The following is a 22,915-nucleotide window of genomic DNA, read 5'->3' as shown; positions in this document are numbered from 1 at the left end:
AGTTCAGATTAAGTGCTAATTGCATTGTATTGTTATCTTGCATTTGTTGATTATGCAAATCTACTGTGTTGACTGGTCCTTTAATGTCAACGGAATGCAGAGGCTCAAACAACCTGTTGCAAAACCCGAAGAACAAGATTTAGGCTCTAAGGAGGAGCCCCAGATGTAAACACAGGTCTGATCCTAATCAGAGCCTTAACAAAGGACTGCACGTCTGGAAGCTCAGCCAGTCTCTTCTGCAATAAAACGGACAGGACCGAAATCTGTCCCCCCAGGGAACTAGCAGAAAGGCCCTTCTCCAGCCCATCCTGGAGAAAAGATAAGATCCTGGCAACCTTAACTCTGTGCCAGAAAAAACACACTCTTCACACCAGAATAAGTAGGTCCTCCACACCTTATGGTAAATACGCAGAGTAACTGGTTCACGAGCTTGAATAAGAGTATCAATGACACTCTCAGAGAAACCTCTTCTTGGCTAAGACTAAGCGTTCAATCTCCACGCAGTCAGCCTCAGAGAATCTAGATTTTGATGAACAAATGGACCTTGTATCAGCAGGTCTCTGCGACAAGGTAACTTCCATGGAGGAGATGAGGACATCCCCACTAGATCCCCAAACCACGTCCTTCGTGGCCACTATCACTGATACCCGCTCCTGCTTGATGCGGGCCATCACTCAAGGAAGAATCGGTAATGGAGGAAAAAGATATGAGAGTTTAAACCTCCAGGGCATCCATTAGATCCGCTTGGGGATCCCTCGACCTCGACCCTTACCTGGGTAGCTTGGTAATGAGACGGGACGCCATGAGATCTATATCCGGCATCCCCCACTTGCTGCATATCTCTGCTAACACCTCGGGATGGAGAGACTATTCCCTTGGATGTAAAGACTGCCTGCTAAAAAAATCCGCCTCCCAGTTGTCCACACCCGGAATGTGGATCGCTGACAGCGAACAGCTGTGGGCCTCTGTCCACTCCAGAATCTGAGATACTTCCTTCATCGCCAAGGAACTTCTCGTTCCCCCCTGATGGTTGATGTAAGCCACCAAGGTAATATTGTCTGATTGGAATCTGATAAACTGGGATGAACCCAGAAGTGGCCAAGCCTTCAAGGCCTTGAAGATGGCTGGCCCATAGTTTCCACAACCCCTGTGCCTTCCTGGCACCCCAAACAGCACCTCATCCGGATAGGCTTGCGTCCATAGTCACAATCTCCCAGGATGGTCTTAAGAAGCATGTCCCTCGGGACAGATGATCTGAACAGAGCCACCAAGAGAGCGATTCTCTCGACCGGCTGTGAAATACAATCTGTTGAGACTGATCTGAATGATCGCCGTTCCACTGCCTCAGCTTGCACAGTTGTAAAGGTCTGAGACGGAACCTGGCAAAAGGAATGATGTCCATGCAGGACACCATGAGACCAATCACCTCCATACACTGAGCCACAGAAGTACTAAAGGTGGTCCGGAGGGCAAGACATGTCGAAGTTAGCTTGCAACGTCTCTGGTCTGTTAGAAATATCCTCATGGATATGGAGTCTATTATGGTACCTAGGAATTCCACCCTGGTACTTGGGATAAGAAAACTCTTTCCAAGTTTATCTTCCATCCATGTGATCGAAGAAATCTGAGAAGGGACTACAAGAATTCTTCCACAAGATGAAAGGATGGTGCTTGCACCAGAATATCGTCCAAGTATGGGGCTACTGCAAATACCCCGAGTTCTGACAAGGGCTAGAAAAGCCTGTGAACCTTCGTAAAGATTCTTGGAGCAGTAGTTAGGCCAAATGGAAGGGCGATGAATTGAAAGTGCTGGTCCAGGAATGCAAACTTCAGGAACTGAAAGTGTCTTGAGGATTGGAACATGAAGGTAAGCGTCTTTCAGATCTATAGTGGTCATAAACTGGCCTGCCTTCCTGAATTAAAGGAAGGATGGACCTTATCGTCTCCATCTTGAAGGAAGGGACACTGAGAAATTTGTTTAAGCACTTTAGGTCCAGAATTGGGCGGAAAGTTCCCTCCTTCTTTGGGACCACTAAAAGATTTAAATAAAACCCCAAACCTCTTTCTTTGATAGGCACCGGGACAAAAACTCCTAAAGGAGGATAGATCCCGAATGCACCCTAGAAAGGCATCCCTCTTTTCTGGTCTGATAGACAGATTTCAAGAGAAGGAATCTGCCCCTTGGCGGATGAGATTTGAAGCCTATTTTGTATCCCTGAGATACCACCTCCAGGAGCCACGGATCCTGTACGTCCTTGAACCAGGCGTCTGAAAAAAGACATTCTGCTCCCTACATGATCCGATCCCGGATCGGGGGCTGCCCCTTCTTGCCGATTTGTTTTTGGCGGGCTTCTTCTGCTTGGTTTTATTTCAGGACTGAGCCGGCTTCCAAGTACTCTTGGGTTGCTCTGGCTTGGGGAAGGATTGTTGTCAATGGGATTTGTCAGCACAAAGGAACTAGGAACACAAAGCCAGAGGCCTTTGCATTGAGGCTAATAATTTGTATGTTCACAGATCAAAGAATTGGCAATTCTCAGAGCTTTAATTCTGTTTTGAATATCCTCGAGGGGAGACTCCATCTCTATGAGTTCCAACAAAGAGTCGCACCAGTAGGTAGCCACTCCGGCAACTGCAGCCGCCGGTTGAAACAAAAATCATGTATGTTGAAACATCTTTCTCAGAAAGGTTTCCATTTTTTTATCCATCGGCTCTCTGAACGAAGAACTATCCTCAAGAGGTTTAGTAGTACGTTTAGCAAGTGTAGAGATAGCACAATCCACCTTAGGAATAGAGCCCCACAAATCCAGTTGTGAGTCTGGGACGGGGAACAACTTTTTAAAACTAGACGAGGAAGAAAAGGAAAAAAACTATTCTTTCCAATTCGTTCTTAATAAAGTTCACTTTCTTAACTGGCACAGGAACTTTCCTGTCTTTGTAAGCTCTGTCTAACTTGGGTATCATAGGTACTTCAGGCAGCGCGGCTTCTGGAACCTCTAACGTAGACAGAACCTCCTTTAATAAAAAACGCAAGTGCTCAATTTTAAATCTAAAGCACGGTTCCTCCGCAGCAGCAGGACGCTTAGACACTAAGGACTCCGACCCAGAAAGTTCACTCTCTGAAGCTACAAAGGTTAACTCATCATCGGATAACTGGGATATAATTGCTAAATACGATAAATATTTAGATGACTCCGGATCAGGAGAGCTACGTTTAACCTTTCTCTTGCGTTTGTTAGAGCGAGGTAATGCACTGAGGGCCGAAGATACCGCAGTTTGTAACTGCGCAGCAAAGTACGCAGGAAGAAGGCCCCCTCCAGATGGAGGATAAGATGTGCTACGAGGAACTGCATGTTGAGTGGATAATGTAGCAAGGGTAGTAATCTCACGGGACACCGAGTCCTGAGAGGTAGACGGCTCAGAGGGACTAAGAGCCTTAGCAGGCTTGTCTCCCTTCTTAGACTTTATAACGGTGTTAAGGCATGTGGAACATAATTGAGTGGGCGGGAAAACCACAGCCTCCTCACAATATAAACAGGTATGATTTAGTACAGAAGGAGTACCTTCTAACATGTCAGAGTCCTTCATAGCTCAGGTTATACCCACAGGACGACACAAATAAAAACATTTTTTATATAGAAAAATGCACCTTTATAACAATGGCTGGGGCACTCACCACCTCCTAGACCCAGACAGTTTACAGAGGAAACACTCTCCTCAGGTTCAAGTCTCAGCCGGAATGGAGGAAATGAACATAGACCACACCCAGTCACATGGAGTGCAAGACAGTACTTCCCCTGTTATTACAAGTACAGCAAGTAATAGGAGCTGTGCAACACTTTCAAAAACGAAAGTGAAAACTTAAAAGTGGAACCTGTTTGTTCCAGCCAAAAAACACAGTCTATCAGCCCAGGAAAAAAAATCACACAAAGCAGCTTGTAAATAATTAATATACTGATTAATTAACCCCAACTGTTCAATAAACCCCCTTCAGAGGATATTAACCCTGGATCCTATCAAGGTATAAAGGAGCCACACTGTGACCCTGTTATAGCGTTTCATGTGTAGAAATTAAAATGATCTTACCTCCAGGATCCATGCTGTGGAATAGAACACAGCCTCTCAAGTGAGACAGTCATATAGCAGGGCTCCTGACATTGACTTGAGTGAAAAAAAAGCAGGCAGTGAAACTTGACAACACTTATTGCTTAGGAGCCGTTAGCAGTAGTCTGGATGGTTTTGCAGAAAAAAACTTTCCCTGCCTCTCCAGACTCTAACTTTCATCAATACTCTCACTGAGAGGTTGATATGACTACTTAAAACTCCAGTCCTATCTCGAAGGGCAGATACCCTTTTTCAGGACTCTCCGAATCTTCTGACATTTCTCTGCCACCTCCTAACGTGACGACTGGTGTAATGAGGAAGTGGAAGGGATATTTAAGCCTTTGGATGGGGTGTCTTTTCCTCTCCTGGTGGCCAGGTGTTGTATTTCCAAACAGTAAGGAATGAAGCCGTGGACTCTTCCTATCTTAGGAAGGAAATAAATATATCTTCTGTAACAGATCTCCAGCTCAGCCAACCTTACTCAAAACAGTCAAGCAGAAAGGGGAGGGGTATATGCAGGGGTGGAGTTTACTCATAATTTTATGAGGGAATGTAAGCCATATTATTATAATGTCACAATTAAGTCCATTACAATTTACCTAATTCAAATATTTTACTTTACCTTATGAGGCTTAAAGGGCAGAAATGCTCAGATCCAAAATGTGATATCAGCTCCACCTAAAGAATATATAATAACAATTTAAACATGCTTATTCACAACTTCCAATCATCAAAATGATTTATCTTGCACCTAAAATCAAATCTAGACTTGTTTGGATATTTATCTCAAAAATATTTAAATTAATTAGTGGTTCATAAAACATTTAGAGAAGGTTGCTAACCTTTATGTACTTGATGAACATCTGAAGCAAAAAGAAAAGGGAAAGAGAAAGAAAAAAAAAAGGTCAGTAAAGAAACAAGATACATGCAACAAGCCATAAAAAAGGTCTGTAAAGTTTAAAGGGACATTAAATTCAAATCTGAATCCACCATAAAATTATCAAGGTCAAATTCTGTATTTAAAGTGACAAGAAACCCACATTTTTTCTTTCATGTTTCAGATACAGCATACAATTTTAAGCAACTTCCTATTTTACTTTTATTATCAAATGTTTTTGTTCTCTTGGTATCCTTTGTTGAAGGAGAAGCAGTGCACTACTGGGAGCTAGCTTAACACATCAGGCAAGCCAATGAGCAGCCAAGAATTACCAGCTAGCTCCCAGTAGTGCATTGATGCTCAATAGTCTACCTAGATAAATTGGAAAGTTGTTTAAAATTGCATGTTCTATCTGAATCATGAAAGAAAAATCTTGGGTTTCATGCCCCACTACCTGAGTCAGCAACAAACTACATAGTAATTGCTTGTAATAATGCATAAACTAATTTACAGCTAGCCCCATTTAGTCACAATAATCAGGGTTTTCAAGTGCATCTTTTTTTGCAAAGTGTCAGTTTAAAATACTTTTAACCCTTTGATGACAGGGTTAATTTGTCTACATCGGAACGTTAAATTGATTTTAATGTCCCTTTAAAAATTCTTAAAACCAAGTTGTTAGAGAGTACAGAGTTTTAGTATTTCACAAATGTTGCTGTTCTGTAAATATACACCAGTAGCCACAATATTATATTTATGACATTATATGTTGTTTTAAAGAAGCATATACATTTTAAAGAGCATCTAAAATAGTTATTATTGATGAGTTAATTAAGGATTCAAGACTGAACTCAAATGCAATAATTCACTATAGTTATAAGTATGTTTGTATTGATCTGGCAGCCATAAGATACACATATAATTTTATAGCATTGCAGAAAAGTAGGCATGTGCTACCAGCAACCTACAGCAAGCTTTTTTTACCCCCCAATGACAGGCTGTAGTCAATCAGCTGATGTACTGGTCCTAAACTACTTTGAGGCAGACATCGGCTGTATGTAGTGTACGTGCACACTCTGCAGCTTATGGGGTCGATAGTGCTATACCTGATTGTCTGTACCACCTGCCAGTGTAATTGACAGGATGCAAATATAGCCTATAGGAGACAATTTAGTCCCACTGTAGGCTTAGATACACTTCTGGCTAAAGGGAAACAAAACCCAGTTTTTTTTTCTTTCATGAGTCAGACAGAGCATAGCATTTTTTTTTTTAAACTTTATTTATATATATACCAGATCCATCACAACATGAGAAACACATGTACAGAAATAGCATTTACATATTTGTAAGGTATAGAAATTGCAACATTCTCCCCACCTCTTGGGCGGGCGAACGTCGCCAAATGTAGGTTAGTCTCCACGTCAAGACGGAACCCGGCATAATTTTTTTTTTAAAAACAAAAAACATAACAATAACACATAGCATAAAACAACATCACAAAATGTGGAAAGAGATTATCATATTGGATCCTCCACTCCAGGGAGGGGAGAGGTGGCCGCGTTTGCACCCTGGCACAATTAGTAGACAAGTATCAGTGAGGTATACTCATGTGTAGAAACAAGTTAAGGGGCAGAGGAGAGGGGGTGGGGACTACTCCGGGTGTAGGGGGGGAGGAGGAAGGGCACCACCTGCCACAGAGGTTCTCTTCCAGCATAAACAAAGAGTTACGAAAGGGGTAGAGTATTCTATTTCTCACTTGTGGGGAGATGTGTAATTAAGTAGGGCTCCCACTTATGGATAAAGGATTTCATTCTCTTTTCAAGGTCTCCCTGTACATTTGCCTGCTCCAGGAGCACCTGAGCATGAATTGCATGTAATTGGCCGCCCAGTATTGTAAGATTAATCTCCTGGCAAGGAGTATCACAGAATACAGACATTTCTGGCGCTGCGGTGCAACATCTAAATCATGCATGAAGATAATATTGGATGGTGTTAGATCTACCCTTTCTTGTAAGACCCTTTGGAGCCAGAATCTAAGCTTACCCCATAGTCTCCTAAGTTTGGGACAATCCCAGATGAGGTGCGTAAGGTCAGGAGACATAAGGGAGCATTTGGTACAAGTGTTTACTGCCTGTGGGACCAGTTTGGCTCTCAACTTTGGAAGAATGTATGCCTGGTGAATTAATTTACTGTGTGCTTCTCTCGAGTAAGCAGAGAGGGTAGCTTTATGGACCTTTGAAAAACTTGATACCTCTTGTCTCATGCCATTTATCATGTATTGTCTGCAAAACAGGTTGTTCTAGGTGGGTTGCAATCTCATTATAAATGTTAGTAATGGAATGTGATCCCTGCTTTGTAATGCAAAACAATCTGTCTATGCTAGAGTTCGTGTTTGTGAGCTGATTGGATGTGACGAGAGCCCAAACGTAGTGCCTGCACTGAAAATATGCAAACATAGTGTCAGAAGGGATCCCATAAATTTCCCGCAGGCTTTGAAAGGGGCGGACTTGAAGCGTAGTGGGATTAAGTATGTGTTCAATGGATGTCAGACCACAAGTCCTCCAACTCTGGAAGGCCTGTGTGGTATAGCCAGGAATAAACCAAGGGGCGGACTTGAAGCGTAGTGGGATTAAGTATGTGTTCAATGGATGTCAGACCACAAGTCCTCCAACTCTGGAAGGCCTGTGTGGTATAGCCAGGAATAAACCTTGGGTTTCCCTGTATGGGTAAATATTTAGTCACTTTGTGATCTACTTTCCAGAATCTGCACAGCTTGTGCCATGCTCTTAGTGGGTCGCAAAACAGTATACTTTGAGAGATGTGAAGGGGGAGGGCAGTCAACTTGGCATGCGGTAGGTAAGCCAAGTTAAGCGGTGCAACAATGTCTAATTCTATAGCAGGGCTGAAATAATCAGATCTGGTAAACCATCCCATAACTAGTTTAGCTAGCGTTGCCCAGTTATACCATTGAATGTTTGGGAATTTAAGACCCCCCGCACATAATGACATAGAAAGTTTAATCATGCTAATCCTACATTTCCTCTGGTTCCAAACAAAGCAAAGGTAGAGGAGATGACTTGTATGTCTTTATTGTGGAGTAACAGGGGGAGCATTTGCAAGGGATATAATATTTTTAGCAAAATTATAATTTTTAGTAGGTGGATTCTACCATGAAGGAAAAGAGATCTCCTAACTCGCAAGATCTCCTAATGAGATCTTGCGAGTTAGCTATGGCTTTCGGAATATTGAGGTGATAGATACGCGTAGGGTCGACATGTAGTTGGATGCCCAAGTATTTAAAGGTGCCGGCCGTGATGTGAAGGTTTGTGTCACTAAGAGTAGCACCCTTGTTATTTTGAAGCCATGTCACCTCCGATTTGTCTACATTTATTTTGTAACCGGTGAAACTACCAAATCTTGTCAATATTTCCAACAATTTGGGTACATTTAAGGCGGGGTTACTTATATATAGTAAGAGGTCATCGGCAAAAAGAGATAAGTGTAGAAGTTGCGAATGAATCCAAAGGCCAGCACAGTGTTGGCGTATGTAGCACGCTAGTGGTTCGATGGCTAAATCGAAGAGGAGTGGGGACAATGGGCAGCCTTGTCTCATTCCTCTCCCAAGTTTAAAAGAGGGGGACAAACCATTATTTACAATGATGGATGCCGAGGGAGTATCGTAAAGCCTTTGTATTATTTCAAAGAAGTTTCCCGTTACACCAAATCTCGTCAGATAAATATAAAGATGATCCCATTCCACCCTGTCGAACGCTTTTTCGGCGTTGACAGCGAGTAGGCAAGCATCAGGCAATGGGGTATCTGGTGGGGATTTCTGGGCGTGGTGGTAGTGCTCAATAATTGCAAGTGTTTTCCTCAAATTGATTACCGAAGAGCGCTGTCTAACGAAACCCGTTTGGTCTGGGTGAACTAATAAAGGTAGGACCTCCGCCAGTCGATCCGCCAGAATTTTGGTTAGTGGCGTATAGTCTCCGTTCAACAGGGAGATCGGTCTATAAGATGAGGGTAGAGTAGGGTCCCTATCTGGCTTAGGGATAACACAAATATTAGCGTCCGTGAATCTGGGGTCGGGAATTGATTTCCCCGAAAGGTATTAGGAAAATAGAGTCGCTAACATAGGAGCTATTTCAGGACACAAGATTTTGTAGTGCTCTGCAGGGAGACCATCAGGTCCCGCCGCTTTGCCCAGCTTGGCGCGTTTGATGGTGTTTATTATTTCTTGTGGTTGTACAGGAGCGTTAAGAGAGGACAGTTGGTCTTGTGTCAGAGTAGGAATGATTACATCTTCCAAAACAGGCGTTTATTGGGTTCTGAAACCTCTTGCTTAGCATATAAGTTAGTATAAAAGGACAGAAACTCCCGCATAATTGCAGGAGTGTCTGTGCAGAGTCCTTTTCCGGTGACAAGTGCTGGGATATTGGACTTGGGCGTAACAACTTTGACCATATTAGCCATGATTTTGCCAGCTTTATTTCCATATCTGTAGAATTTGCCCTGCTGGTATATTGCGTGTACATTATCTACCATTTGAATATGAGTGTCCCTCTCCTGTTTTAGATCATAATAGTGTTGTCTAGTCTGGCGTGTGGGATGAGACAAATAGGTATTATATGCTTCTGAGAGGTTAGCTAACATCTGATTAGTTTTCTTCTTGGCCTTGAGCTTATGATGCGAGGTATATGCTGTGATCCTCCCTCTCAGTACAGCCTTTGAGGCATGCCAAAAGAGGTCCAGGTTGCAACGGTGTTGTGCGTTGTCTGCACTGTAGTCTATCCAGTAAGAGAGTAATTGCTGACGAAAGTCTTTTAAAGGAAGGAGGGAAATCTCCATGTTCTATGTAGGCTGTCTGGGGGGTAAAGTCCAACAACAACGAGATGGGTGCATGGTCTAAGATAGTGACGGGATATATTTTGATAGAGGAAATGGCTGTTTGAGCCTTCAGGACAAAGTCTATAGGGCACATCCAAAATATCCAATTGTTAAATAATCATGCAATAAATTGGTGAATTTCATTCAATCGCCTCTGAATATAACCCATTATTTGTATGTAACCATACTATACTGTTAGGTTTCTGTGACATGCCTAATAAATACAATTCTTACGTCTATGTGACCAGCCAACCTGCCTCTACCCTACTCAGCTGATGCCTGGCGAGTACTGTGCTAGCAGTCACTATAAAACTGCCCAGAAAGAGCAATACTCAAGGGCAGATCCATCATTCTTATAGTAGGAAGTAACCCCCATACAATGACACCATCAGAACAACCCACCACTATAACCCCTCAACCCCATGATATAACAAACCAAGTCATTAGAATGGCACATCAACCGCGATTTAAAAACCGCAAGAGTCCAAGTTTTGGGGGGAATTTTTTTTTTACTCTGATCGTCATGAAAACGGAGGAGGAGTCCTCCAGGCTTCCATTGTATGAGAGAGGATGAGAGGCGGACCCGCGAGGGGGACTTAAGAAGCTCGCGAAACTGCCATTTTGTTTGCAGAGTATGTGGGAGCAGCGGCAACAGCCCTTCATCTGGGAGTGTGGCGGTGGGACATGCGCTCAAAGTTGTGACTCTAAAGTGAGAAGTATTGAATAAAAAAATTAAAGTGCCACTGCCTTTTTTTTTCTATTAACTTCTGTGACGCATAACATATTTGATTCCATTGCATTCCCTGATAATTGAGTTGAGTGACCATAAATCATCATAGTATGAGCAATTAGGTGAGTAGTAGTAGTGTCCAAAAACTTTAAAGTGTTTTTTTTTTTTTTATTAACTTCTGTGACGCATAACATTGATTGATTGTATCCCTGATAATTGAGATGAGTGTAGATAAATAATCCATCATCACGGTATTTTTAAATGAAAAATTAAGGTGTTTTAGTCATTTTTAATAAAATCGCAAGTTGAATCACAAACCACATTTTTTTGGGTCAAAAAACGAATTTTATTAATTTTTTTTTCAAAATTGCACAGCCCTAACACTTAACCATTAATAATCTATCCACATTAACCTGAGTAACCTGCAGCACACTTAGCTACTGCTCCCGCCAACCAGAACACCCTCAACATCAGAAAAGGACCATCTCCTTAACCAATTCACTAGGGCATTAGAGATGTAGAGCAAAGCATTGATTTAACCCTTCTACTATTAACCCTAATTAATGTGATGAAGTAATACAAAAAGGAGATAACATATGGCAAAATAAATGAATAAAAAAAACACATTCCATACATTTATTTCTTAAGTCATACAAAAGAATACAACCATAGCTTTTGAACTCTACACTACATATCACACTGTGTATTTTAGTTGTTTTTGAAATATTAAACATATACTCAAATGCTTAGTGGTCACGTTTCCCAATATAATTCGTTTTTTTATTAGTTTTGTAGTAGTTCTGGCTACCTAAAAGAAATGCTCAGTTATCATGTATTTAAACAAATGTCCTCATAAGACTTAACTAGGATGGGATTTCTACAATTAAAAAGGGACAGTAAAAGCCATGAGATTTTAATATAAAACGTATAGATACCTGTAATATAAAAATAGCAATATACTTTCATTATTTATTTGCTCGTTTTTTCTAGAATTCAAGTCTTAAAATTGTGGATTTTCTAATTCTCAGAGCGGGGAATACACCCAGTAGCCTTCTCTGGGCTGACCCTGCTACATATATCTTTCATTGGCATTAACAGATAACTGCAAAACAATTCACTTTATTCCTACCTTAATGACTGTAACAAGCATTGTCGTTTGCAGACTCAAGCCTGGATTGACTTCTTTAAATAAGGTACAGTGAGTAGAGTTTGGCTATTGAAAAACAATTGCAGTTAGTCAGACTTGACTGATATGCTATTCTATAGCAAGACAACAGAAAGGTCTTGTATTTACAAGGTGTTTACGGTCCCCTTAAAAAACAAAAAATAATTTGCAGTTAATTGAGAGTTAGTTGAAGAGGGCAGATTGAACAATATGGTAATGTTACCATAAATGATGATCTGCAGTGTTAATAAAGTCAGACACTTCTCCTTAATTGGTGGAAGGGTAGTTTCCCCAGAAATTAGTTCTGAAAAGTTTTTACACCAAACCACAGTAGCACCAGCTACACAGGTAACACTGACAGCAGTGCTTTTCATAGTGATTTTAAATGCTCTTGAAAAAGGCAGCTTGTCTGCTGAAAACAGTTGAGCTTTTAGTGCAGGCTGTTTGCTAAGCCATATTGCACTATTATTGGCCTTTTCTTCTGAGGTTTTCTGCTAAGACCTGAGGTGGGAGAAAGAGGTTTGTCAAGTTTCTGGTGAAAGACTGCACTGCTATCTAAAAAAAAAAAAAACAGTTCTAAACATTAAACCTTCAAGGTGAATGGACCTTCTATTAAAGCCTCCAAGCTTTGTATACAAAGGGTTCTTAAAAAGGTTCTATCCACCAAAGAAATAGTAGCACGTCTGACATGAGTGGATATGGTTGCACCTACCTTAGGAATAATTTCTAATACCTCTGTATTTGCAGTAGGAAAAGGGAACATATGAACTTGGCAGATGGAATGAAAGAGACGATTGGCCTATGCCATTTCTTAGAAATTAGAACATAAATCGAATCAGCATGGAAAAAGATGGCTGTATAGGGGCTGCCTTTAAAAAATATATATAAAATCTGTAAAATCCATCGTCAGAAGAGGAATCCTCAGATTCATAAGTATCCCCTTTTATCCATGGGAAATTTAGAATACTCACTTCTTAGGGATGTCTCTTATGAGACAAAGGCCAGAAATGGCTCCCCTTCCAGCCCTTGCATGCTTCTGTGCTTAACAGCTAAAGGCATAACCAAGAGCAATTCAAATGGCACAGTGAATATACTCTAAATTTTGGAGATAGTTCAGTAGAATCCCCCCTGGATGTAGCTGTGGTAGACCATAGGCCCTTCAACACTCTGATATAAATGCAGTGCAGCAAAACCCTGTCTAGAGTAATACACTGACTTAGCACACGAGGTACACAGCTGAGCAGGGGGACACATCTAAACATCCTTACAAAGCAAACAAGCTGCAAGGGGTTAAAATATACGTGGATCTCTCTTCAGAAGGATCAGTTGACTGTCCAGAGACCTGAACTGAACCCGCTTGCTTCATACATAAATAAGCTAAAATAATAACTAAAGAAAAAATGAAGTACACATATTGTTAATCCTTTAAGGGGACTAAGACAGAAATGGCATAATGTTAAACTGAACAATTCCTGAACAATAAAGAAAAACAGTGAGGTAAACTGACAGTATAACGGTTAACACACCACACAAAAGGTTAAATCACGTTATTCCCTCATTTGAAAAAAAGCTCTGATATGAGATGGCTACAGGACCACAGGAATAGAATAAGATATCGTCAGGAAGACATGCTAAAATAAAGTTAACCCTTAACACACCCATGCTAAATGCAACATAAAAACTTTATGTTTAAATTCAACATTTTAGCACAGGCGAGCAAATAAGGCTACGTTAAGATAGCAAAAAAAAGCTTACCAGATAAATTCCTTTGCTACCTGGCAGGGAGAGTCCACGACTTCATTCCTTACTGTTGGGAAATACAACACCTGGCCAGCAGGAGGAGGCAAACATACCCCAGCCAAAGGCTTAAAATATCCCCCCCACTTCCCCCATCTCCCAGTCATTCTGCCGAGGGAAAAGTAGGAGAAACATCAGGGTATAAAGGTGCCAGAAGAACTAATATAAAAAAGGAAGCCGCCCATCAAAAAATAAATTACTGGCGGGGTCGTGGATTCTCCCTGCCAGGAAGGAAAAGGAATTTATCTGGTAAGTATAAATTATATTTTCCTTCCATAAGGCAAGGAGAGTCCACGACTTCATTCCTTACTGTTGGGAAAACTATACCCAAGCTCCAGAGGACACTGAATGAACAACGGGAGGGAACAAAAAAAAGGAGGCGGGCCCTATACTAAGGGCACCACAGCCTGCAAAACATTTCTCCCGAAAGCTGCTTCAGCCGAACCAAACAGATCAAACTTGTAAAATATAGAAAAAGTGTGTAAGGAGGACCAGTTAGCCGCCTAACAAATCTGATCCATAGAGGCTTCGTTCTTAAAAGCCCAGGAGGAATCCACTGCTCTAGTAGAATGAGCCGTTATCCTCTCAGGAAGCTGTCGTCCCGCTGTCTCATAATCCAAACGGATGACACTTCTCAACCAGGATAGGGAAGTTGTAGATAACAATTTAATGTTAACAGTATGCATAGGCTCAAACGGAGCCTGCTGCAAAACACTAAGAACAAGACTTAGGCTCCATGGCGGAGCCTCAGATCTAAACACAGGTCTGATCCTAGTCAGAGCCTTAACAAAAGGCTGCACATCCGGAAGCTCAGCCAATCTCTTGTGCAGTAACACCGACAGGGCTAATATCTGTCCCTTCAGGGAACTAGCAGATAGACCCTTCTCCAGTCTATCCTGGAGAAAAGATACAATTCTGTCAACCTTAACCTTATGCCAGGAAAAGCTACACTCTTCACACCAGTACAAGTAAGTCCTCCACACTTTATGGCAGATACGACGAGCAACTGGCTCACGAGCTTGAACCAGTGTCGATAATACTCTCAGAGAACCCTCTCTTGGCTAAGACTAAGCATTAAATCACCACACAGTCAGCCTCAGAGAATCTAGATTTTGATGAACGAAGGGACCCTGTATCAGCAGATCTCTGCAACAAGGTAACCTCCACTGAGATGAGGACATCCCCACCAGATCCGCAAACCACGTCCTTCGCGGCCACGATGGAGCAATCAGAATCACTGATGCTCGCTCCTGCTTGATGCGAGCCACCACACGAGGGAGAATCGGTAATAGAGGAAAAAGATATAGGAGTCTGACCCTCCATGGTAAGAATAGGGCATCTATCACTTCTGCTTGAGGGTCCCTCGACCTCGACCCGTACCTGGGTAGCTTGGTATTGAGGTGGGATGCCATGAGATCCATCTCCGGGGTCCCCCCACTCGCTGCATCTCTCTGCAAACACCTCTGGATGGAGAGATCTCCTGCTGAGGAAGTCCGCTTCCCAGTTGTCCACACCTGGAATGTGGATCGCTGACAGCGTACATCTGTGAGTCTCTGCCCACTCTAGTATCTGAGATACTTCTCTCATTGTCAAGGAACTTCTCGTTCCCCCTTGATGGTTGATGTAGGCAACCAAGGTTACATAGTCTGATTGGAATCTGATAAACTGGGACGAACCCAGAAGGGGCCAAGCCTTCAAGGCATTGAAGATTGCCCGGAGTTCCAAAATATTGATCGGAAAGGGAGGACTCCTCCCGAGTCTACAGGCCTTGTGCCTTCCTGGCACCCCAAATGGCTCCCAAGCCGGAAAGGATTGCGTCCAGTCACAATCTCCCAGGATGGTCTCAAGAAGCGTGCCTTGGGACAGATAATCTGGACAGAGCCACCAAGAGAGCAGGTCTCTCGACAGGTTGTCCAGCATGATCTGTTGAGACAGATCTGAATGGTCGCCGTTCCATTGTCTCAGCATGCATAGTTGTAAGGGTCTGAGATGGAATCTGGCAAAAGGAATGATGTCCATACAGGACACCATGAGTCCGATCACGTCCATACACTGAGCCACTGAGGGTCTCAAGGAGGCCTGGAGGGCAAGACATGCAGAAGTTAGCTTGCAACGTCTCTGATCTGTGAGGAATATTCTCATGTATATGCAGTCTATTATTGTCCCAAAAAAACTCCCCCTTGTACTTGGAGTAAGAGATCTCTTTACCAAGTTTATCTTCCATCCATGTGATCGAAGAAGATTGAGAAGGGACTCCGAATGTTCTTCCACTAGACCAAAAGATGTTGCCTGTAACAAGATATCGTCAAGGTAAGGAGCTACTGCAATACCTTGTGTTCTGGCAACAGCTAGAACCACCCCCAGAACCTTCAAAAATATCATTGGAGCATTAGCTAGGCCAAACGGAAGAACTATGAACAGGAAGTGCTGGTCCAGAAGAGCAAACCTCAGGAACTGAAAATGTTCCCTGTGTATCGGGATGTGAAGGTATGCATCCTTCAGGTCTATTGTGGTCATAAACCGTCCTTCCTGAACCAGAGGAAAGATTGACCATATTGTCTCCATCTTGAAAGAGGGAACAATCAGAAACTTGTTTAGGCACTTTAGATCCAGAATTGGACGGAAAGTTCCCTCCTTCTTTGGAACCACGAAAAGGTTTGAAAAAAAACAAACCGAAGCATCTCTTTCTGCTGTAGGTACCAGGACAATTACTCTTAGAGAGGAGAGATTCCTTACGCAACCTAATAAGGCAGTCCTCTTTTCTGGTCTAGTAGACAGACTAGAGAGAAGGAATCTGCCCCTGGGCCGATGAGACTTGAATCCTATCCTGTATACTTGAGATACAACCTCCATGACCCAAGGATTCTGTACATCCTGGAACGAAGCGTCTGAAAAAAAAGAGACAGTCTGCCCCCTACATATCCGATCCCGGAACGGGGGCCGCCCCTTCATGCAGATTTATTCTCGGCGGGCTTCTTAGTCTGTTTGGACTTATTCCAGGACGGCGTCCAGGTACTCTTGGACTGCTCTGACTTGAAGGAGGATTGCTGTTGTGATTTGTCAGAATGAAAGGAACGAAAATTAGACAATTGCCGTCCATAAGGCCTAATTTTCTTGTCCTGTGGTAGGAAGGTACCCTTCCCTCCAGTAACCGTAAAAAATAATGGAGTCCAGCCCGGGAACAAATAAAATCTTCCCCTTGAAAGGAAGAGAAAGGAGTCTGGATTTAGAAGTCATATCTGCAGACCAAGACTTCAACCATAGAGCCCAGTGGGCTAGGACCACAAAGCCAGAAGCATTTGCATTTATGAGAATAATCTGCATTTTCACATCACAGATGAAGGAGTTAGTAATTCTCAGAGCCTTAATTCTCTCCAGAATATCCTCAAGGGGAGTCTCCACCTCAATGTGCTCCGACAGATTGTCGCACCAATAGGTGGCTGCTTCAGCAACCGCGGCTACAGCTGCCCCCAGTTGAAATAAAAACCCTGTATGTCGAAACATCTTCCTCAGAAAGTTTTTTTTATTCTCTTATCCATAGGCTCTCTAAAAGAGGAACTATCCTCCAGAGGTATAGTAGTACGCTTAGCCAGTGTAGAAATAGCGCCATCCACCTTAGGGATGGAGCCCCATAAATCAGGGACCGGGAATAATTTTTTAAAAGTAGACAAAGGGGAAAAATTCTATTCTTTCCCATTCGTTACTAATAATGTTCGCCATCTTAACTGGCACAGGAAAAGTCAGAGAGACCTTCCTGTCTTCATAAACCCTGTCTAATTTAGGGATCTAGGTTCCTCAGGGAGAGTAGCCTCTGGAACCTCTAGCGTAGACAGAAAAAGGCGCCAAGCCTTTATATTATAAGCTGCACAACCACAAAAACGAAAGTGAAACCTTTTTTGTTACAAGCCAAAAGCACAGTCTATGAGCCCAAAAAAATCACACATAAAAGGTTATAAATAACTCCTTGCTGTTAAAATAATCTGCCTGAAGGAGATATTAACCCTAGATCCTATCGAGGCATAAAGGAGCCATACTGTGACCCTATATAGCAAAAAGTGTATATATAAAACTATCTAGCCTCTAGGATCCATGCTGTGGAATAGGCACAGCCTCTCAAGTGTGACAGTCTTGCAGCAACGCTTCTGACATGGACTTGAGTGTGTAACAGCAAGCAGTGAAACTTGTCAACACTGATTGCCCGGGAGCTGTTGTTAGGCGGCAGTCTGGATGGGTTCGCAGAAAAACTTTCCCTGCATCTCCAGACTAGCTTTCATCAATACTCTCACTGAGAGGTTGACATGACTACTTAAAACTCCAGTCCTTTCTTGAAAGGAACATACTCATTACAGGACTATCCAAATCTTGACACTTCTCTGCCACCTCCTATAGTGACGACAGGCAAAGAATGACTGGGTGATAGGGGAAGTGGGAGGGATATTTAAGCCTTTGGCTGGGGTGTCTTTGCCTCCTCCTGGTGGCCAGGTGTTGTATTTCCCAACAGTAAGGAATGAAGTCGTGAACTCTCCCTGCCTTCTGGAAGGAAAAAGGTCCACTAAAGCCGGTCGCTCTAAATCTAAAGACAGTAACTTAATTTTAACAAGTGCCCAAGAGTGTATTAAAACTGCTATAGAATATGTATGGTGTATAAATACATGTCCCCAGACTATGTGAATAAGGTGACATGTTTATGTGCTCATAGCCGGTTCAATGAACTTACCTGTCAGTACTGTGGTCCACTGGGCTTACCTCAGCTGAAGACAATTGCTTACAGTAGATGGGCCCATCTGTGGTAGTTCAAGCACAGTGCCAAGGTTCTCAATCGGAACAGAATTTTTAAACCTAGGGGATTGACAGATAAATCCCCTATGGTGGGCTGCGGATCACACAATGAGCAGCACATTGTAAACCAGGGAACTGGCAGAAAAATCTGCATTTCACCTGAAGGACTATGATATTTCCACACTGGGAAAAAGATTTGTCACTGCCTGGCTGAAAACTCCTTGTCTTTCCGTCTTGTCCTTCATAGGCACTCTGAAGAAATGGGTCTCAGATTGGTTAGAAAACCCCTGTCAATGAGGAGTAGATCAAAACTTCAAAATGAACATCACTTCACCTTTACAGTACATTGAAAAGCTCCTTGTACATACCCGATACCTTTGAAATTGAGACACGTGAGTGGGCATTTTATATATTAATGATTTTGCATTGATCTGACTGGGATATACTACTAATGGAGATTAATGTGTCCTGTGCTCCCCTACATAAACACACAACACATAAGGGCACAGCAAATGTAAAGAATCGCCAAAAGATTAGTGACAAAAAACAAACAAAAATCCTCCCTATAGGTGTCTGGTTGAAAGGCTAGCTCATTCAGCAGTTGCACAGCAATCCACAATCCTGATGTGAAAACAGAACTTATGGGAAGGCTCTGAACTGTGGAATAATTTCTGGGCTGTGGGAAATCAGAGATTGCAGAAGACCATTGAATACATACATCCAAATCAACAGGATGAAGGTCAATGCTACATATGCAAAGTAGATCATTGATCCATGTACAAAATGGACTAATGAGAGAGTTTGGCATAGATGAAGAGATGCCACAAATCTGTAGTCAAAGCAAGCATGATTCCAATGACTCTGCAACAATCATCAGATGTAAAGTAAGTAGGCCAGGAAACTAAACAAAAAAGAAAATTTATGCTTACCTGATAAATTTGTTTCTTTTTAGACACGATGAGTCCACGGATTTCATCCTTACTTGTGGGATATTCACCTCCTGGTCAGCAGGAGGTGGCAAAGAGCACCACAGCAGAGCTGCAATATATAGCTCCTCCCTTCCCTCCCATTCCAGTCATTCGACCAAAGTTAAGAAGAGAAAGGAAAAACCATGGTGCAGAGGTGTCTAAAGTTTACAAAAATTAATAACCTGTCTCCAAGAACAGGGCGGGCCGTGGACTCATCGTGTCTAAAAAGAAACACATTTATCAGGTAAGCATAAATTTTCTTTTCTTTTTAAAGACACGATGAGTACACGGATTTTATCCTTACTTGTAGGATACAATACCAAAGCTATAGTACACGGATGATAAGGGAGGGACAAGACAGGGAACCTAAACGGAAGGCACCACTGCTTGAAGAACCTTTCTCCCAAAAACAACCTCAGCCGAGGCAAAAGTATCTAATTTGTAAAATTTTGAAAAAGTGTAAAAAGAGGACCAAGTTGCAGACTTGCAAATCTGTGGCATAGAAGCCTCAGTTTGAATACCCATGAGGAAGTAACAGCCCTCCTGAAATGAACCATAACTCCCACAGGAGGCTGCTGTCCAGCAGTCTCATACGCAAAACGTATAATCAGACAAAAAGAAAAAGAAGTAACCGTAACTTTCTGTCCTGAGCGTCTTCCTGAGAAAACCACATCCAAGAAGAAGACTGACGAAAGACCTTAGTCGTCTGCAGGTAAAAAACTCCAAAGAACGGACCACGTCCAAAACGTGCAAAAGTCTTTCCTTCTTAGATGAAGAATTAGGACACAAGGAAAAAACAAGAATCTACTGACTAACTAAAACTACCTTATCTGAATGAAAATAAGATAAGGAGACTCATACTGAAATGCCGAGAGCTCTGACACTCTCCGAGCAGAAGAAATATCAACAAGAAATAAAACTTTCCAAGATAACAACTCAAAATCTAAAGGAAATAATAGACTCAAACGGAGCCCCTTGAAAAACTCTGAAAACTAAATTCAGACTCCATGGAGGAGTAAATGTTATAAAACACAGGCCTGATCGAGGGGGGCGGAGCGAGCAGCCGACCATAATGGCCGCACTTTATTGAAGCTCTGTGAACGGGCCGGGTGTTTTCACCTAAAGAAGTGTTTATGACCGCACTTATGGTGAACTTTTAATAATCTTCAGATATACTAAGCATCTAAGCAGATATCTTTAAAACCTAGAGGCCCATTTCTTAACTTAACACGAGACCGGGACAACCCGATGGGCCTACGGCCCTCACCGCATCAAAAGTCACAGCACTCCCAATCCTGGAGCTCGCAACGCTGAGCATGGCAAGAGCCGGAACCTTGCACACAGATGAAAAGGATTGCACTTAAACTCAGGTCACCCAGAGACACCAGCTCCGCTGACTGCATAACCTACCGAGACCAGATCCATCTCAGCAAATGTCCGGTAAGACGTAGGTGCTAAACGCATCGCCCTAGGCCTAAGTCTACTCCACGCAAGCAATCTCTTTGCTAACGGCTTACTGAATAGCCCCAACACCATAACCTCAACACCGCTGAATATTATCTAATCAACCTGCATACATACCTCCGCAGACAAATTGAGGTCCGTTCAAATAACGCACTTTTATATTAAGCACTCATTGCTGTTGACCTATGGGCTGTTACTAATCTTATTAAGTTGACGGACTATACAAAGGCAGGGATTACTTTTAACAAACAACTCCCTTATATATATATGACACATGAGAAATAAGGAAAGAGCTATGTCAAGATAAAAAGACACAGAGGATGACGCACCTGTAATGCACATGAAAGTTTTTTCCCTGCTTGTTTAAAACATAGAGAGCACTACTACAACTATTTTTCTGAATGCAGACCTACTGACAGAGCTTGTTTAGTCACCAATTCAGCTTTATCTACTCTGTCATCCCCCTACAAACTAAAGCGACACAGGAAGAGATTCTTTTTTCTTTTGAATGCTTGCCTGATTTTGCACTCCACTAGCTACTTCGATGGTGCAGCCTGGGCCTGTTCTGCACTGACTTTATAATTCTGGGCCTCAGTTATATAAACAAAAGAGCAGTGCCTTAGATGCTGGGAATACACATCCTTCTATAGGGGCTGCGAAGCAGGTCATTTTTGTCATCTGATCCTAAGGTTATTATACCATCTATAACACATCTCAGACACATACCCCTGCTCCCTTTCCCGCCATACCAAATTGTGGCGGGTCATACCCCGCTTTCCTTTTACCGTTATCACCCTGTGAGGGTATACTCCCCTGGGGGTATTGTGCATTGAGATATCTGAGGATAATTATAGAAGCCTACTATCAACTCCAGACACTATGTCGCAAAGAAAGAACACTCGCCAAGATAAACCACAAAAATCATCACAAGCTAACCAGAGTGCAGTACACGCTTTTTTCAAACAAACGGATCATCTATCCACAACTAAATCAATAGAACCCCTAATGGCTACTACTGAAGAGGACCAAGACAGTAGCTCATCTATAACCAATGAAGCTGCAGTCACGACTCTGACCCAAGAAGATGACACACCAATAACCTACAAAGCCATAGCAGCCTTAATTGAACAAGTCAAAACATGCATCAAGGACGAATGTGCTGACTTGAAAAAAGAAATCAACGACCTTGGTCACAGGGTGGACACCCTAGAAGAACATGAGTATGTTGTAGCACAAAAATTGGGAAATCTCTCCACTAACCAGGTACAACAAACCCAACATATCACAGAACTGGAAGACAAAATCAACGATCTAGAAAATCGCACCAGAAGGGGGAATCTCCGATTTAGGGGGATACCAGAAACAGTTTTAAACAACGACATCCGTGAATATCTTCAGGCCCTATTTACTGATATATTAGGAGATAATCTCCCGGAGAACACAGAGATCCCTTTAGACAGAGCCCATCGGGCACTGCACCCAAAACCTTCTGAAGACTCCCCTCCAAGAGACATTGTAGTACACTTTCAGAACTATAGACAAAAGGAGGAGATATACAATACTGCCAGGAAAAGACAAGTCATACACTTTCAGGACCACAAAATCCAAATCTACCAGGATTTATCTCTTAGGACACTGCAGAAGAGGCGTGACTTCCAACCCTTAACATCTCATCTTCGTACACTCAATATCCCTTACAGATGGGGCTTTCCTACGTCTGTTATTGTCATGAAGAATGGGAAAAAAACGGAGTGCTCCTCACCATCTGACATTAACAGATTTTGCAACATCTTAAATATTGCCACACCAGATGAATCCACTCTTCACTCGCCCCAAAAGCAGCAAAGTGGATTCCTTAACCCTATGCCTCAACGAAGACCAGGTCCAGATACCATTTCTAGGCAGAACAAAAAAAGACAAATCTCATCCACTAACATGGACACGGACTCTGTCAGATGAGTAATCATGTTATTTTAATACCATTTGTTTCTCTCTACTTACTTGTCCTATAATGCTGATCTTGAGCTTTGAAGATGAGCTCCCCAATATTCTTTCTATAATGGTCTCCAGCTATATAATTATTGGTTATCAAATGTTTTTCCATATATTTTATATACGTGTTATTTTCTTTTTTTTGATGAGATGTTCTC

The 22,915-nt window shown here is 42.3% G+C and overlaps 1 protein-coding gene across 3 annotated transcripts in view; it reads right to left on the bottom strand.

Annotated features, from left to right (window-relative positions):
• The window catches only part of SUCO (SUN domain containing ossification factor), a 484,388-nt gene that overhangs the window by 182,233 nt on the left and 279,240 nt on the right, over window positions 1-22,915 (bottom strand). For 2 of the 3 annotated variants that reach the window (XM_053693235.1, XM_053693237.1), the window contains 2 exons: window positions 4,944-4,964; window positions 4,724-4,779 (listed from right to left, as the gene is read on the bottom strand). In XM_053693235.1, the coding sequence (XP_053549210.1) occupies window positions 4,724-4,779; window positions 4,944-4,964 (77 nt within the window). The remainder of the gene's footprint in view (window positions 1-4,723; window positions 4,780-4,943; window positions 4,965-22,915) is intronic. The other variant, XM_053693236.1, reaches the window with a different exon arrangement.

Source organism: Bombina bombina, chromosome 10 (genome assembly GCF_027579735.1).
Source record: "Bombina bombina isolate aBomBom1 chromosome 10, aBomBom1.pri, whole genome shotgun sequence".
NCBI classification, from domain to species: domain Eukaryota; kingdom Metazoa; phylum Chordata; class Amphibia; order Anura; family Bombinatoridae; genus Bombina; species Bombina bombina.
This window is presented reverse-complemented; position numbering and strand designations above follow the sequence as displayed.